Genomic DNA, 16,314 nt, shown 5'->3' on the forward strand with positions numbered 1-16,314 from the left:
ATAGTGAGCTTTTCAGTCCTTAATTGGGCTACTCTCAGCCCTGGGCAACATCTCTTCTGTCTTCTGGAGACCAAGTAGAAGAAAGGTAATAGGGCTGAGGGCAATAATTATCATAGGATTTTTAGATCACCTGCAAATATGGGAACTCAATAATGGGCTCTGCTCTCCAATGTACCAGTGCTTACCCTCTTTGATTTAAAAATTCTGGCTCACCTTCTGGCTATGATGGGACATTGGAGACTAACCTTGACCAAGATCACTTGATTTTTAGTTCCAAGAGTATCTTCACGTGTATCTGGTGGGACCCAACTTTGGTGTCCGGGAGACTGTGCTGGAGATTATTGATATTTCTCTCCCTTCTTCTATCCCCTCTAAAACATCTTTCCAAGGCACTGAAGCCATCATGAGTGGGAGGAAAAGTGACAAAGTCAGGTTGCCATAAGTCATGGTGGGGGAAGAAGAGTCAGCAGTGCACAGGGCTGGCACAATTTTTATGTAACCTCCAGAAAAGGTGATTTTCAGCATGGCCTGTGGGGATAATGCCTCAGGGCTGTGCTCGGTGGTTTCCTGGGAGATTAGAACAATCTCCCAATTAATGTAGACAAAGCTTTTTCTGTAATTTATAGACTTGAAGATAAAGTCCCAGCGCACAACCAAGTGCCTCAAGTTGACATCTCTGCTTTCGGGTCCTTCTTCTGTTGCCTTCCTGATTCTCTCAGAGGGGATAGAGTGGATAGACTCGACCCTCTGTCAGCCTAGAGAAATGTAGACTTCCTAGAATCTCTGACCTGACTCAGAAGGACCCCAGAACCTTAGAGGAACCCTGCTTTGTCCTGAGTCCTGCTCTGTTTGTGGACAACAGAAAGGGCTCCACCGGGGTGGACAGCCACTCCCAGGCTTCCAGCTGTTGTCAACTCAGCTCTTTAAAGCAAATATTAATAGAACTGACTCCTCTGAGGAGCTGGCAGCAGGAGTGCTCCATGAGCGGCAGCTGGAGCTGACTTTTATTCAGTAAAAAGGTGTGTAAATATTGGTTGTGAATTGGTGCTGGGAACAAACAAATGGACCTTTCTGCTTGCTCGTGGGCTGAAGTGTGCAAACAGACCTATCAGTTTTGTCTCCCAGTCTCAGCGGGGCTCCCATCTGTTTTGTGGAGCTTAATCATTTTGACTAACTTAGCTGTTCGTGTTGTCTTTTGAGCTGGACAGAAAGTGGAGTCATTTCAGTTGCTACGTGGAAAACAAGCACATTAGAAAACCTTTGAAGCCCCAGCTAGCTTTCCATTATATTCCCATATAATATTAGCTTCTAAAAAGAAGTAAAGGAGGGTATTACTTTTAGGGGAACCTAAGCTGCCATGACACACTATCAACTAGTCAATCAATCAATAAACATTTATTAAGCGCCAATTATGTGTCAGGCAGTATATTAAGCACCAGGTTGGCTAATGGACTGTAGGTGAGAAGAAGCAGGCTGTGTGGGGCAATGGAGAAGCCGTAGTTGGAGTCAGAGGGGCTACTCATCTCTTCAGCGCCATGCAAGCCATATTAGCTGGTCTGCTAGGGTGTAGTGGCTAGAATCAGCTCTTTAGTCAGAAGCATCTTACCCAGATAATAGAAGCCAGATAGAATGTCCTCAGACTAAGAATAGGCCTTTGATCCTTTTGTAAAGTGGAAATCAAAACCCTCTATTACAGATAACTAATTTGGAGTTAAATACTCCTGAGATACCTTTTAGCTTTACATACAAAATGAAGTTGAGCAATAACAAAAATTAAATTAGGAAAGAAGTCAACTCTTATCTAGCCAGTGTTTCTTATTATGTATATCTGTCTACCCTACTGGTTCTCAAAGGGTGATCTGTGGAACCCGGAGACTCTTCAGAGGATTTTCATAATTATACTAAGATTTTTTAACCTATTCAATACATTTGTATGTGGCTGGGTTTGCTTCAGATACTGCAGCCAAACCAACATTATCAGAACAAACTGAATTTAGAAACAAATAGGAGAATCCAGTTGCATATTAAAAACCAGGTATTCAGGCTTTGCAAAAATATATGTAAAACAATGCCATTCTTCTCACTATTTTTTTTTGTTTCAGAAAAAAACTTTCATTTTTAAAATGTTGCTTATGTTAATGTATTAAGTATTTTTGATGAATTAATAAATATGTTTAAATTTTATCAATTTTATTTTTTAATATATAATATATTACTGTTGTGCAGTTATTCAATCATACCTAATTCTTCAGGACCTATGGATCATAGCATGCCAGGTCATTCTTTTCTTCACTATCTCCAATATCTGTCCAAGTTCATGTCCAGTGTTTCCATCATACTACCTTTGCTGGATTCTTTTGCCTTTTCCTTTTGCCTCAATCTTTCCCAATATCAGTGTCTTTTCCAGTGAGTTCTTCTCATTATATGGTCAAAGGATTTAAACTGCACGTTCACCAATGAACAGCCTAAATTAATTTCTTTAAGCCCTGAGTAATTTGATCTTCTTGCTGTCCAAGGGACTCTCAAAAACCTCTTGCACCCAATTCAAAAGTATCAGTTCTACTGGGAAATGAATGTGAACTATTTGCATTTTTGTTTTTCTTCCCGGGTTATTTTTACCTTCTGAATCCAATTCTCCCTGTGCAACAAGAGAACTGTTCGGTTCTGCACACATATACTGTATCTAGGATATACTGTAACCTATTTAACATGTATAGGACTGCTTGCCATCTAGGGGAGGGGGTGGAGGGAGGGAGGGGAAAAATCGGAACAGAAGCGAGTGCAAGGGATAATGTAAAAAAATTACCCTGGCATGGATTCTGTCAATATAACGTTATTATAAAATAAATAAATAATTTTTTAAAAAAAAAAAAGTATCAGTTCTGAGGCACTCAACTTTCCTTATAGTTTAACTCACAGCCATACATTGCTACTGGAAAAATCATAGGCTTGACTATATGGATCTTGTTGGAAAGGTGATGTTTCTGCTTTTTGATATGCTGTCCAAATTTGCCATAACTTTCCTTCTGAGGAGTGTCTTTTAATTTCATGAGAACAGTCACCATCTGCAGCGATCTTTGAAACCAAGAATACAAAATCTGACACTATTTCCATTTTTTCCTGTATTTGCCAGAGTGTGATGGGATCAGTTGTTAAGATGTTATGGTTTTTAAATGGCAAACTTTCATCCAGCTTTTACATTCTCTTCTTTCACTCTCATCAAGGAGCTTCTTAATTTTCTTTCACTTTCTGCCATTAGAATGGTATCATCTATAGGTCTGAGACTGCTAACATTTCTCTCGGTAACCTTAATTCTGGCTTTTGCTTTTTCCAGCCTGGCATTTTACATGATATACTCTACATATAACTTAAATAAACTTATAAATAAAACTTACAAAAGTAACAATATGCATCTTTGTCATATTCCTTTTCCTATTTTAAACTGACCAATCAATGAAGCAGTAGATTTTTTGGGGGGGGAAAGGGGAGACTTCTTTGCTTTGTCCATAATCCAGTGAAAATTGGCAATTTGGTCTCTACTTCTTCTGTCTCTTCAGAAACCATCCTGCTTTTTTGGTAATTCTCAGTTTTCATATTGCTGAAGCCCACCTTGCAGACTCATAAGCAAAACCTTGCTAGCATGTGAAGTGAGTGCAGTTGTTCAGTAATTTGACATTCCTGGGCATCCGCCTAATCAGGGTTGGTATGTTAATTGATCTTTACTAATTCCCTGTTGACTTTTCCAAATTTGCTGATCTGTTGAGTGCAGCACTTTAACTTCATTATCTCGTTGGATTTTAAATAGCTCAGCTGGAATTCCATCATTTTCACAATATTTCTTCTCATTCTGAATATTGAGAGATATTGGTCCATCTGAACAAAAAGCTCAGTGATTTTAGAAAAGGGGTCCTGAGATCAAAAAGTTAGAATACTGCTGGTCTCCACCAAAGCCTTGCTGTATTTTGGCCAGTGAAATCTCAGTTTCCCTATATTACAGCCTCTCTTTGACAAGGACATATAAAAATATATAGTATAAATATAAAACAAATAAATAATACTTCTATTTTGAATGAAAAGATAAAGCGTAGCAGTAGTAGGATTGCTGCTTCTGAATAAATATGGCTTACCATTACCTTGTCAGAATTTGTTATGTGAATTTTAAAAAATGTTTTCCTTGCTATTTGGAGCATTCTTGAAGCCCTCCCCTTTTTTTTTTTTTTTTTTTTTTTTTTTTTTTTTTTGCCCCTTTAAGCTCAGAGCTACCTTTGGTCCATCAGTTGGGAGTCAGAGTCATTTTGTCCTGAAGGTCTTCCAAAGGGCAGGGTCTCTTCCTTGACACTTTTAGGATGTATGGTAATTAGGGACTGCTTTAGCACAGCATAAGTGGGTTGAGCATGATATTGGCCAGTCCCCATGAATAGAGCAGAGTGAACAATGGAAAGTATTACTGAAATAAACAATGGAATTGCCTTCTGCAAATTCAATTATTTTTACAGCGTATTTCCCTCTTTTTGATGTGCATTCACACACATGTGAATGTGTATTTTAATGTGCAGAGAGATATTATGTCTTCTCTATAGCTGAAAAAATTAGTAAGAAACACAGTTGAAATGAATTGAGAAAAAAATAGCTTGCATTTATAAAGCACTTTAGTTTCTGCAAAGCACTTTTACGATATTATCTTATTGGATCCTCACAACAAGCTTGGGAGGTAGAAGCTAATAAGATTTCCATTTTACAGATGAAGAAACTGAGGCTTGGAGAAGAGTAAATTGCAACCTTGAGGTTGCCCGGTCACTAGCCCAGTTGGGATGTAAACTGTTTCCTCTGGCTCCTAAGACCTAGAATTTCTCTACCATCCAGAAATTCTTTATGATTTTAATGTTCTGTAGATTGCTGCATAAAAGGAGATGTTTGCTGCTGTCAGTTCATTGGGCTTAAACACAAATGGGGTGGCAAGAAGACCCTGGGCTTGGATTCAGAAGACCTCGATCTCAGCTGTACCAGGCAATAGCTTTTCTGTGCCTCAGTTTCCCCACATGTAAAATGGGATTCAAAGCCAGGGCTGCTGGCACCCCAGGATTTGTTACACCCAAAGTTGTTTTTTCCAGTGTGTGAGCTGCGATCCCCTTCAATGAGTGACTTCCTCTGGGGCCTGGAGAATTCTGGCTGGCTGAAGCACATCAAAGCTATCTTGGATGCAGGGGTGTTCATCGCCAAGGTGAGTGATCTTGTCAGTCACGGATGTCCTGCATGGGTTCTCAGAGACTGGGCTAGCCACATGAAGCCCATCTGAGCCAGAGCCTGGTGGGGGCCGACTGGATCCGAACAGAAAAACCTTCCTGCTTTCTCTACCTGCTGGCCAGAAGGAGCCACTTGTTCCTCTCCGACGAGAGGATGGAGTACGTCCTCCAGAATCCGTGGGAACCGTGGCTACGTCCTCTAGTCTAATAGAGAGGGCTCTTCTATCCCTCCTGGAGGGGAAGCAGTAGCCTCTAGACGTCCCAGTGTCCAAGCTGCCTCCCAGCACCAGCCCTCCTCCCCCTTTTGACTGATTCTCTTCTTCTGTTCTGTCTTTATTTTCAGGCTGTGGCTGAAGAAGGGACCAGCGTCCTTGTCCACTGCTCAGACGGCTGGGACCGAACGGCCCAGGTCTGCTCGGTGGCTAGCCTCCTCCTGGATCCCCACTATCGGACCTTGAAAGGCTTCATGGTCAGTCTGGCTATCTTGCAGGCTGCCGAAATTAGAGCTGTGTCCCCCTCTTCTTCCCCTCCCACACTGACCAAGCAGCCATTTAATGTAAATTGAGGCAGCATTAACCCTAATCCTCCTCATTGCCAAGCCTGGAAATTGTGCAAGGTCATTAACTTTGCAAAATCCGGGGCTGTTAGCAACTGGTCTCCGGGGACATTCATGTCAATTTATATCTGAACAGGAATCCCCTTAGCAATAGTAAATCCTCCCTCCCTTTACAACATCCCTGAAAAATTCAGGTTTCTTCTTGGGTACTTCTAGTGATGGGAAGTTCCCTATCAAAGTAGGCTATGTCATTTTAGAATAGCTGCCACTGTTTGCAAAGGCTTCATATTGAAGTAAATTCCATGTTTCTGTAACATCCACCCATTAGTTCTGAGGTTATTGGATTAGGATTATCCATAATCATAGACCCATCTATAGTCCTTATGTAGGTAAAAATGATTAGATCCAAACTTGGCTAGAAAATGTGAATTCAAATCCTGATCCCAATTCAGCAATAAGAGTAGCACTTTCACTGGGATCATTACCTTGCTTTGAAGGGCTACATGTGGCTTCAGCATGGGCTGTTGTGGGGTTCTTCAGAAGGTGGCCAGGTTTTCCCAGAGAGCTTCAAGGTGAAGGCCATCTGCAGTAACACATTTTCTGAATCCCACCCCTTTCTTTGCTTGTAGGTGTTAATTGAAAAAGACTGGATTTCCTTCGGGCACAAGTTTAATCATAGGTAAGGTTTTGCTCTTGCATAGGATCTATCAGGAGTGATCTAATTTTATTTTATTTTAATTTTTTAAGTTTCTTTTTTATTATAGTTTTTTATTTACAAGATATATGCATGGGTAATATTTCAGCATTGACAATTGCAAAACCTTTTGTTTCAATTTTTCCCCTCCTTCCCAGGAGTAATCTAATTTTATTTTATTTTTATTTTTTAGTTTCTTTTTTTTATTATAGCTTTTTATTTACAAGATATATGCATGGGTAATTTTTCAGCATTGACAATTGCAAAACCTTTTGTTCCAATTTTTCCCCTTCCTTCCCAGGAGTGATCTAATTTTAAAAATGGAAATTGTTTAGGAGTAGAGAGGAGCTACCTCCCTGAAAGACAGCTAGCTGGTTATTAGACTATTCTGTGCCATTGAAGAAATATGCTATTTCTTGCTACAAATACTATCATACATGTATCATTAACATGGATGTCACAGAGTGTGACCAATTTCTGGTTAAGACCAATATTCGTTATTTTTTAGTCTTTCCTTGGTTTCAGGAACTCATTGATGACATAGCCCCCATCGGTGTGTCTCATAAGCTCAGCCATGCTTTCTGTATAATCCATAGTCTCACTTTTCTCAGCTAAAGAGCGAGGGGATTCACTTAGAAGACCACTACAGTCCTTTCCTATTACAAATCCTTTGAAAATGAAGGATTCATTGTAGAAATTTTCTCAACCAAATTAAGGATCTTTTTGGTGGCAATGACTGCCATTCGAGGAAAAGATGCACTTTTTTTGGTCGTGCAAGTTTTATTTCCACAGCTTTCCAGCTAAGGTGACTGAGACTCTGGGGCTTGCAGTCAGACTAGTGCAATCATACCTGTGGGACCTTCAGAAACTGTTTAATTTCATTCTGTATTCACAAGGCACTGTGTATGTTGTAAGAAGACCTGAGTTCTTTTGGACTTTAACAGCTTCTGGGCCTCTGCTGCTTGATGAGCTCAGTGACCCTGGTCAGGCCATTTGGCCTCTGGGAACCTCAGTTTCCCCATCTGCAGAATGGGAATAATGATATAATGGCCCTGCTGACCACACAGGACTGTGATGAGAAGACCATTTTACTCTGGAAAGGGGAGGTTTGAGACCTCTTCCCTATGCCTTGATGCTCACTATTTAAGTCTGTCCCTTTGCCAACTCTTCTCTGAAGGGCTGGGGATACTTTTTTTCCTTCCTTTTTGCTCTTTTTTCCAATGAGCACGTCTGCCCCATTAACGTTTCCCAATGTGTCCTGGCAGATACGGCCACCTGGATGGCGACCCCAAGGAGATCTCCCCAGTCATTGACCAGTTTCTTGAGTGTGTCTGGCAGCTCATGGAGCAGTTCCCCTGTGCCTTTGAGTTCAATGAGAGGTTTCTGGTGCACATCCAACATCACATCTATTCTTGCCAATTTGGGACCTTCCTCTGTAACAACCAGAAGGAGAGACAGGAGCTGAGGCAAGTACCTGGGCCCCTTCCTGAAGCTCCGCTGCCCACCCCTCCTTCCCCTGCAAGTCCACCGCCATTAAGTGCTTTGTCTCCTGGATGGCCAATTTAAGGACTTCTCTTTGAGAACCACTATTGAGGTTGGTCTTTAAGTTTAGACTTAAAAGGATACCAGGGAAACCAAAATATTGCACTGGAGAGGGAGAGCTCTCCAGGCAAAAGTTAACAGTCAGTGAAAATGTTTGGAGTTCAGTGCAATAGAGTAATATTCCTCTTTTTCTTAAAAATTTTTTTATTTAATTTCATGGAAAGGCTATCTGGGAGGGAGGATGGGGAAAGGGGAAAATACTGAGGGAGATTTAGTTGATATAAAAACAAACATTATCAATAAAAATTTATTATTATTTTTTAAAGTTGTTCTGGAGCACTTAGAACTTAAGTAACTTGTCTAGAGTTAATCAGCCAGCAAGTACTGGAGGTGGATTTTGAATCCAGACCACAATCAGCTCTTTATTCAGTAGCTCTATTGATACTTGAATTCATTTACCTGTAAAATGTTCTGGCCTCAGACACTAACGTGTGACCGTGGGTAAGTTGTATTACCCTATTTGCCTCAGTTTCCTCATCAATAAAATGAGCTGGGGAAGAAACTGGGAAATCATTCCAGTAATTTTGCCATCAAACAAATTAAAAAACCACAAATGGGGTCACAAAGAGTAGGACACGGCTAAATAACAAGAAGAATTTTCAGGTTGTGGAAAATGATAAAAAGTCAGTATTTGTAATATTTTCACATGAAATTTGGTGAGTTTATGCTTGATTCTTTGGGTAAATTTAGTGAATTTGGAATGTCTGAGAGCAATCACTAATCTTTAAGTAGGAGAGGATCCCCTAAAAAATCTTCCTGACTTCCTCTGCCTAAGGCAACGTGGCACAGGAATATTGGAGGCAGAGGCAAGAGCACCGGGTTCTCCGGCTGGCTCTGCCACTAAGGGACTGTGTGACTGCAGAAGAGCCACTTTTTAAGAGGTTCCATCTATAAAATTGGAGGGTAGGACTTGGTGATCTTGAGAATCTTTCCTCCAGCTCAGACATTCTCTGACTCTTGGGATGCCTTGGTTCTTGGGAAGGATTTCAGGTGGATTTTCTTCATTATCTCTCTCAGGATTCAAGAAAGAACACACTCTTTTTGGGCTCACCTGTGGAAGAATCGGGCTGACTACCTGAATCCCCTGTTCCGAGAGGACCATAGCCAGGCTCGGGGAATCCTTCGGCCCCCAACCAGTCCGTGCAACTTCATGTACAAGTATGGGAATTTCTCTCTTATCTTTTTTTAGGCATAACAAATATTACTGGTGGCTGGGCCCTAGATTCAGCATCAGAACAGAGATTTGAATTGCCTTTATGGATCAACTGGTCCCAGAGGTAGATACAACACAGGCATATATTTCATCTATGAATAAGATGTATGAAATATGAATATATTTCAAAATATTATATCAACATATTCAAAAATATGACTCAGTGAATGAACAAATGAATGAATGAATGACTTTGTCTTTTCATTGACTGTCCCCATCCCTAGAATATTCTTCCTGCTCATTCCTGGCTGCTGGCTCCCCTGGTTTCTTTCAAGACTTAAGTGAATTTCCAGAGGAAGACTTTCTTAAATTCTCTCCCTGTTGATTATTTCATTTATTTCCAAACTCTATAAGGAGGTATTCAGATTATCCTAGTAATGTATATTGACACATCCCATCCAGGAAAAATGGCAGAGTTGATTTGATCATGGCTCCTAACCTAGAGGGGTTTGGGTTGTTGATAAGTCAGTGAAGATTCTGTCTAAACCAGGTAAAATTGTCACCCATCAAGAAACTTGATATCCCTTGACTGGGGAGGTATAAATTAAGTGTAGTTGGGATCTGAGGGAGAGAGGGCTGTGGGAAGTCTTCCTGAAGAATGGGGCATTCATTTGTGTTGAGCTTAAAGGGAGTCACTATTGAGAATGTAATAGCCTGAGAAGAATAGAAACATTGCCTTGTTGTAATGAGCACAGTTAGCCAAGGGTCAGCATTGATTAAGAGGGGATTCTTTGCCTTGATTGCTACCTAGCCTTAATCACTAAATAAATCACTAAATCTGTTGAAGATCTTAATTTAAAAAGGCCACAGTCTCCCATTTCCAGGGCCATCTCTAGTCGTCCTGATCTATACCTGGCCACCGGATCCAGATGGCTTTGGAGTGGAGAGTGAGGCAGGTGACCTTGCACAGCCCTCCCTGGCTATCCCATGGCATCCTCTCCCTGATGTCATGGTCCTCTCCAAGAAAGAAGGACAAACAACAAGCATTTATTAAGTGCCTTCTGTATGCTAGGATATAATGAAAAGTAAAAAGTAGTTCCATGATGGATGGATCAAGGTGTATGGACATTGACTCATATTCTTTTTAGCTGGGTGCAGATTGCAATATTTACTCTGAAAGTCCATTCACAGCTGCCTACACACAGATTGCTGGATCAGGGAGAGCTCGTCTCAGGAGCCTACTGTTCCCTGTCAATCTCATTTTGAATGATCTTACTGAAAGCTTGCCTTGTGCCTCAAAACTCCTGATGTCTTCTAGAAGAAAGTATTAGATAAATGAAAAAAGAAAAAGAATGATATATCTACTATTTTGTTGTTTAAAATAAAGTACATAAAAACACAGAGTTAGGAATTTTGGTGACCTGAAGGACCATTATATTGTCCCTAGGTTTAAAAAACAAATCACTCGGCATATCACTTAACCCCAATTGCCTCAGCAAAAATAAAACAAAAAACAATTGCTGTAACAGGATGTGGCTGATTAAATCCCTAGAAACAGAATGAGTGGATAGGTTGGTGACAAGTATCAAGTATCCACCTGCAGTGCCAACTGCACCTTTCACAGTAGCCTGAACCATGACCAGTACTACAAGAACAGCCTTTTCCTCATTTTATAGATGAGAAAAAGGAAGCTCTGTGGACCCCAGCTTAAAAATGACTTGTCTGTGTTCTTACAGCTCTGGAATATGTGAGATGGGTTTTGAATTCATCTTTTGATCTCCAGTTCACTATAAGTCCCAGAGAAAATTTTCCCATTATACATCAATTTGTGGATAATTGGATCAGCATCTAACAGCATCTCACATTTAAGTACCGACCCTTGTTAATATTTATAATCTAGAAACTGGGTGATCCCTGGTGTCCTCTGGCCATTTCCCCTTCCCCACTTTTTGCCACTCTAGTATTGTCTCGCAGAAGCTGAAGAGCTTAGCCCAGAACCAAAGGCCGAAGGTTGTCATTTTTTTTTTGTTTCACAGGTTGCCATGAGAGAGCAGCTCCCACTAAGGGAAGAACACAGCTTTCAAGCCCCAAAATCACTAGCATTTTCCTTTAGAAAACTTTTTACAAGGCTAGATTTTCAGAACTATGAGTTTGACTAAACTTGCCTTGTTTGACTAAAACCCCCTTAAGCCCATTGAGCTGCACCTTAAGCCAGAGGAACGTTCAAGCTTATTAGCTCCTTGGTTACATGTTCTGGGTCAAGTCCTGGCCATATGTTCTCATGGGATTAATTTCTTAAGATCCTAGAGAGAAGGAGGAAGAAGGATGTTGTACAAGTGATCCCTATGTCACAAACCATCCTTGGCATTTTTCTCTCAGTCTAAATGATGGGAGAATCCTGTATGGCTCTGCCCCAAAACAAAGTAAATTAGCATGGGCTGGGAAACAAAAAAAAAAAAAAAAAAAAAAGAAAGAAAGAAATAATTAATGGCTTCTTGTTTTAATAATTATGCTGTCAGAGCCAGATCTGGCTTTTCAGTATTTTGGTTTTTTTGTTTTTTTTTTTTGGCTTTCTGGTTAATTTCTGGTAAATTCCTTCAATTTACTTTTATTTTTAATTGACAGACATTTATATTCTCTCTCTCCTCTTTCTCCCACCTTCATAAAAAAAAGAAAAAGAAAGAAAACCCTTGTATTAAATATACAGAGTCAAGCAAAACAAATTTCCACATTGACCATATTCAAAAATATGTCGGATTTCTCATCATGAGTCCATCTGTCTGTCGGCAATGGAAAGTATGTTGCCTCAGGAAGTCCTCTGGTATTATAATTACTTGCTGTGAGGATCAGAACTCTTTAAGTCTTTCAAATTTGTCCTCACAAAGTTTTCTTCATTGTATTCTTATTGGTTCTCCTGATTCTAGTCACTTTCCTCTGCATCAGTTCATAAAAAGTTCTCTCAGGTTTTCCCAGAATTGTCCCTTTTATCATTTATTCATCACATTCATAAACCATAACTTGTTCAGTCATTCCCTGGGTAATAGGCACTCTCTCAGTTTACTATCACAAAAAAAATATTTTGTATATGTGGATCCTATTCCAATTGGATCTCTCTGAGGTGTAAGTTTAGCAGAGCGATTGCTGGGGTAAAGTAACTGTGGGGCAAAATTCCAAATCTCTTTCCAGTTCACAGTTCCACCAACAATGTATTAGTATGCCTGTTTTTCCACAACTTCCCCAACATATCATTTACCTTTTTTGAGGCAATCAGTGAGCAAAAGAGATAGAATACTTGTCTTGGAGTCAGGACAGCCTGAATTGGATCTTTCTTTACACATTTTCTAGTTATGTGACTCTGGGCAAGTTGTTTAACTGCTTTTCACCTCACTTTCTTCATCTGTAAAATGGGGATGATAGTAGCACTACCTCTCAGGGTTATTGTGAAGATCAAATGAAATATGTCAAAGGCTTTGCAAACCCCAAAGTGCCAATAAAATCTAAATACTACATTATTTTCAATTTTGCCGATCTGATGAGAGTGAGTTATATCCTCAAGGTTATTTCGATTTGTAGTTATATACTCAAGGTTATTTCGATTTGTGTTTCTGTAGTCATTAATAGTTTGAAGTTTGGCTTTGATAGCTTGAATTTCTTCTTTTGAAAACTGCCTAATGATATCTTTTGATCACTTATCAACGAGAGAATGGGTCTTATTCTCACAAATTGGAATCTGTTCTTTTATCAGAGAGATTTGCTGCAAAGACTTTTCCCAGTGACCTTTCCTTACTAATTGGCATTTATTTTATTTACAGAAAAATTTTAAACTTTTAATGTAACTTTTAGACTTTTTTAAAACTTGATGTAACTAAAATTGTTTGTTTTATCTGCTGAATTCTTTTGTATTTTCTTTTGCATTTATTTATTTATTTATTTTCTTCTTTCTCTTGTTTGGTTGGATGAATTTTTCCCCTATCCAGACAATGGAAAGGTAGCTTACTATTTGTTCCTCTAATTTATATGTGATGTGATCTTTTAAATCTAAGTCAAGTGACTACGCGGGGATTATCTTTAGTAAACAGTGTGAATTATTGGCCTCTATCTATTTTAAGGCTTGTTCTTATCTTGCATATAAGTGCCAGACTTTCCCACATGTGCTCTTGTCCCTGCCTTATTAGCAGAATTTCTTCTCCAAGCCCAGAATCCCTCATTTCTCCCCCAGAGACCTCCTCAGAAAGTGGTTCTTTTTTTTTTTTAAATAGCCTTTTATTTTTCAAAATGTATCCAATACAAAGATAATTTTCAACATCCACTTTTGCAAAAGCTTGTATTTTAAATCTTTCTCCCTCCTTCCCTAGGTCTCCCTCCCTTAGACAGGGAGTAATCAGTATAGGTTAAACATGTGCAATTTTTCTAAACATTTTTCCACATTTATCATGCTGCACAAGAAAGATCAGATCAAAAGGGGAAAAACTGAAAAAAAGAAGCAAACAACAAAGGCGAAAATACTGTGGTGATCCACATTCAGTCTCCATAGGTCTCTATGCAGATGGCTCTTTTGGACTTGCCTTGGATCACCTCAGTTGATCATTATATAATTTTATTGTTGCTGTGTACTATGTTCTCTTGGTTCTACACCACTCAGCATCAGTTTGTGCAAGTTTCTACAGCCTTTCTGAAATCATCCTGCTGATCGTTTCCTACACAACAATAATATTACATAACATCCATATACCGTCACTTATTCAGCCATTCCCCAGCTGATGGGCATCCGCTCAGTTTCCAGTTACTCACCATTACAAAGAGGGCTGCCACAAACGCTTTTGCACATGGGGTCTTTCCCTCTTTTTTATGATCTCCTTGGGATCCAGGCCCAGTGGAGACACTGAAGGATCAAAGACTGTGCACAGTTTTATAGCCTTTTGGGCATAATTCAGAATAGTTGGATTCGTTCACAATTCCACCAACAATGCATCAGTGTCCCAGTTTTCCCGCATCTTCTCTAATATTCATCATTATTTTTTCCTGTCATCTTAGCCAATCTGACAGGTGTGTTGTGGTATCTCAGAGTTGTCTTAATTTGCATTTCTCTGACCAATAGTGATTTAGAGCATTTCAGAAAGTAGTTCTTAATGATTGCCTTCTTTCTTCTCCAGAATGTATGCGGCTGGCGCATGACACTATTTTTAGGTGGCCCTGATGAAACTTTGAACCTGAAAATGTCGTGGCAGGAACCACCAGTAACCTCTGCTGTCTCCCCCAGGTTTTGGAGTGGAATGTATAACCGCTTTGAAAAAGGCATGCAACCTCGGCAGTCCGTCACTGATTACCTGATGGCGGTGAAGGAAGAAACGCAGCAATTGGAAGAGGAGCTGCAGGTCTTGGAAGAGGTACTACAGGCCTGAAGCCAGTAGCTTTCCCCCCATCACATCTCTTGTGTGGGTGGCCAGTAAGCCTCCCCATGGCCTTGTCTGCTTTCTTTCCTCCTCTCCTTTCCATCCTGTATGCTACCACCAGACCAACCATGGAATGCTGCTTTCATAAGGCATGCTCTCCCTTAGAATCTCGGGTTCATTAAGTCCAGATTTCTCTGCCTCTGTATAACCATTTACTCATCCTCTCTGTCCAACCTCCCCTTCTAGCCTTACTTTTTATTCTCTATCTCTATCCTCAACACTACTGACCTTCTGATTGTTGATCAATTATACCAATGTGGCCAGCCCTACTTCAGACACTTCAAGTATTGTTCCTCATGGTTTCCTTTCTCCTAGCATTCCAATTTCTTCCTTCTTTCCTTCCTTCCTTCCTTCCTTCCTTCCTTCCTTCCTTCCTTCCTTCCTTCCTTCCTTCCTTCCTCTCTCTTTCCCCTCCCTTCTTTTCTTTCTTCCTTCCCCTCCTTTCTTTCCTTCCTCCCTCCTTCCCTTTCCTTCCTTCCCCTCCTTCCCTTCTTTCCTTCCTTCCTCCCTCTTTCCCCTCCTTTTCCCACCTTCCCTCCTTTTCTTCCTTCCTCCCATCCTTCCTTCCTCCCTCCTTCCCCTCCTTTCTCCCACCTTCCCTCTTTTCCTTTCTCCCTCCCTCTCTCCCTCCATTCCTTCCTTCTGCCATTTGCCCTTCCTTAATTATATTGGTTTCCCTTCTCTGAACTGAGATTGTTCTAAACAATAAAATCCTTTTTAGAAAATATGGGTTTGAGATATCTGGCATATCTGGGTAAAGATGTCTGACAGAACCCACGCTAAAATGGCAGATGGTAAATGGTGAGCCATTCATCCTTCCACCTCACCTCCCTGGAGCTTTCTTTAATCAATATTCAGTCAACGATGAAATAATTATTAAGTACCCCTTATGTGCCAGGCACTGTGCTAAACTCTGGGGATGCAGACAAAATTGAAACAATCTCTGACCTCATGGATGGATACACACATATACACACACAAGTATGTTTGCACATGTATACATTTATGTAAATGTATATTGTGTATGTGACATGCGTGTGTGTATTGTGTGTGTGATGTTTTCAGGAAGTTTGAGAAATAATCAGAATATCCAGTATTTATGGAGAACAAAACATTTTACATTTGTTATCTTATTTGATCCTCACAACCACTCTGGGAGGTAGCTATCATTCTTCCCATTTTATAGCTGAGGTAAATGGGGATAAGTGAGCTCCCCAGGATCACAAGGCTAGTAAATGTCTGAGGCAGGATTCAAATCCAGGTTTTCCTGACTGAATCTGATGCGCCACCTCGCTGAGAAAGGGAGTGGAACATAAGGCAGTAGCTGATCGGGATGAGAAGATGCAGTGAAAATTCAGAAAGTGTGTGTGTGTGTGTGTGTGTGTGTGTGTGTTTGCAAGCATCAGGAATCCACGTAAAGGGGTTGACCTGGGTGACTGAGTAAATCACTTCACCTGTCCTTTTCAGTTTCTTCATCTATAAAATTAAAAAAAAAATCTGTATAAAACAGCATCTACCTCCCAGGGTTGCTTTGAAGATCAAATGAAATCCTATTTGTAAAACACTGCAAAGCTCAGGGTCCTCTGAAATGCTGGCCGCTGGCTAATGTGATG

General features: G+C 40.2%; 1 protein-coding gene across 1 annotated transcript in view; it reads left to right on the forward strand.

The window, feature by feature from the left end:
* MTMR7 (myotubularin related protein 7) overlaps positions 1–16,314 on the forward strand; it is a 95,630-nt gene that overhangs the window by 75,138 nt on the left and 4,178 nt on the right. The window contains exons 8-13 of the mRNA XM_051965461.1: positions 5,112–5,221; positions 5,587–5,712; positions 6,429–6,478; positions 7,759–7,959; positions 9,113–9,253; positions 14,509–14,635. Coding sequence (XP_051821421.1) covers positions 5,112–5,221; positions 5,587–5,712; positions 6,429–6,478; positions 7,759–7,959; positions 9,113–9,253; positions 14,509–14,635 — 755 coding nt within the window. The remainder of the gene's footprint in view (positions 1–5,111; positions 5,222–5,586; positions 5,713–6,428; positions 6,479–7,758; positions 7,960–9,112; positions 9,254–14,508; positions 14,636–16,314) is intronic.

This window comes from Antechinus flavipes, chromosome 6 (genome assembly GCF_016432865.1).
Source record: "Antechinus flavipes isolate AdamAnt ecotype Samford, QLD, Australia chromosome 6, AdamAnt_v2, whole genome shotgun sequence".
NCBI lineage: Eukaryota > Metazoa > Chordata > Mammalia > Dasyuromorphia > Dasyuridae > Antechinus > Antechinus flavipes.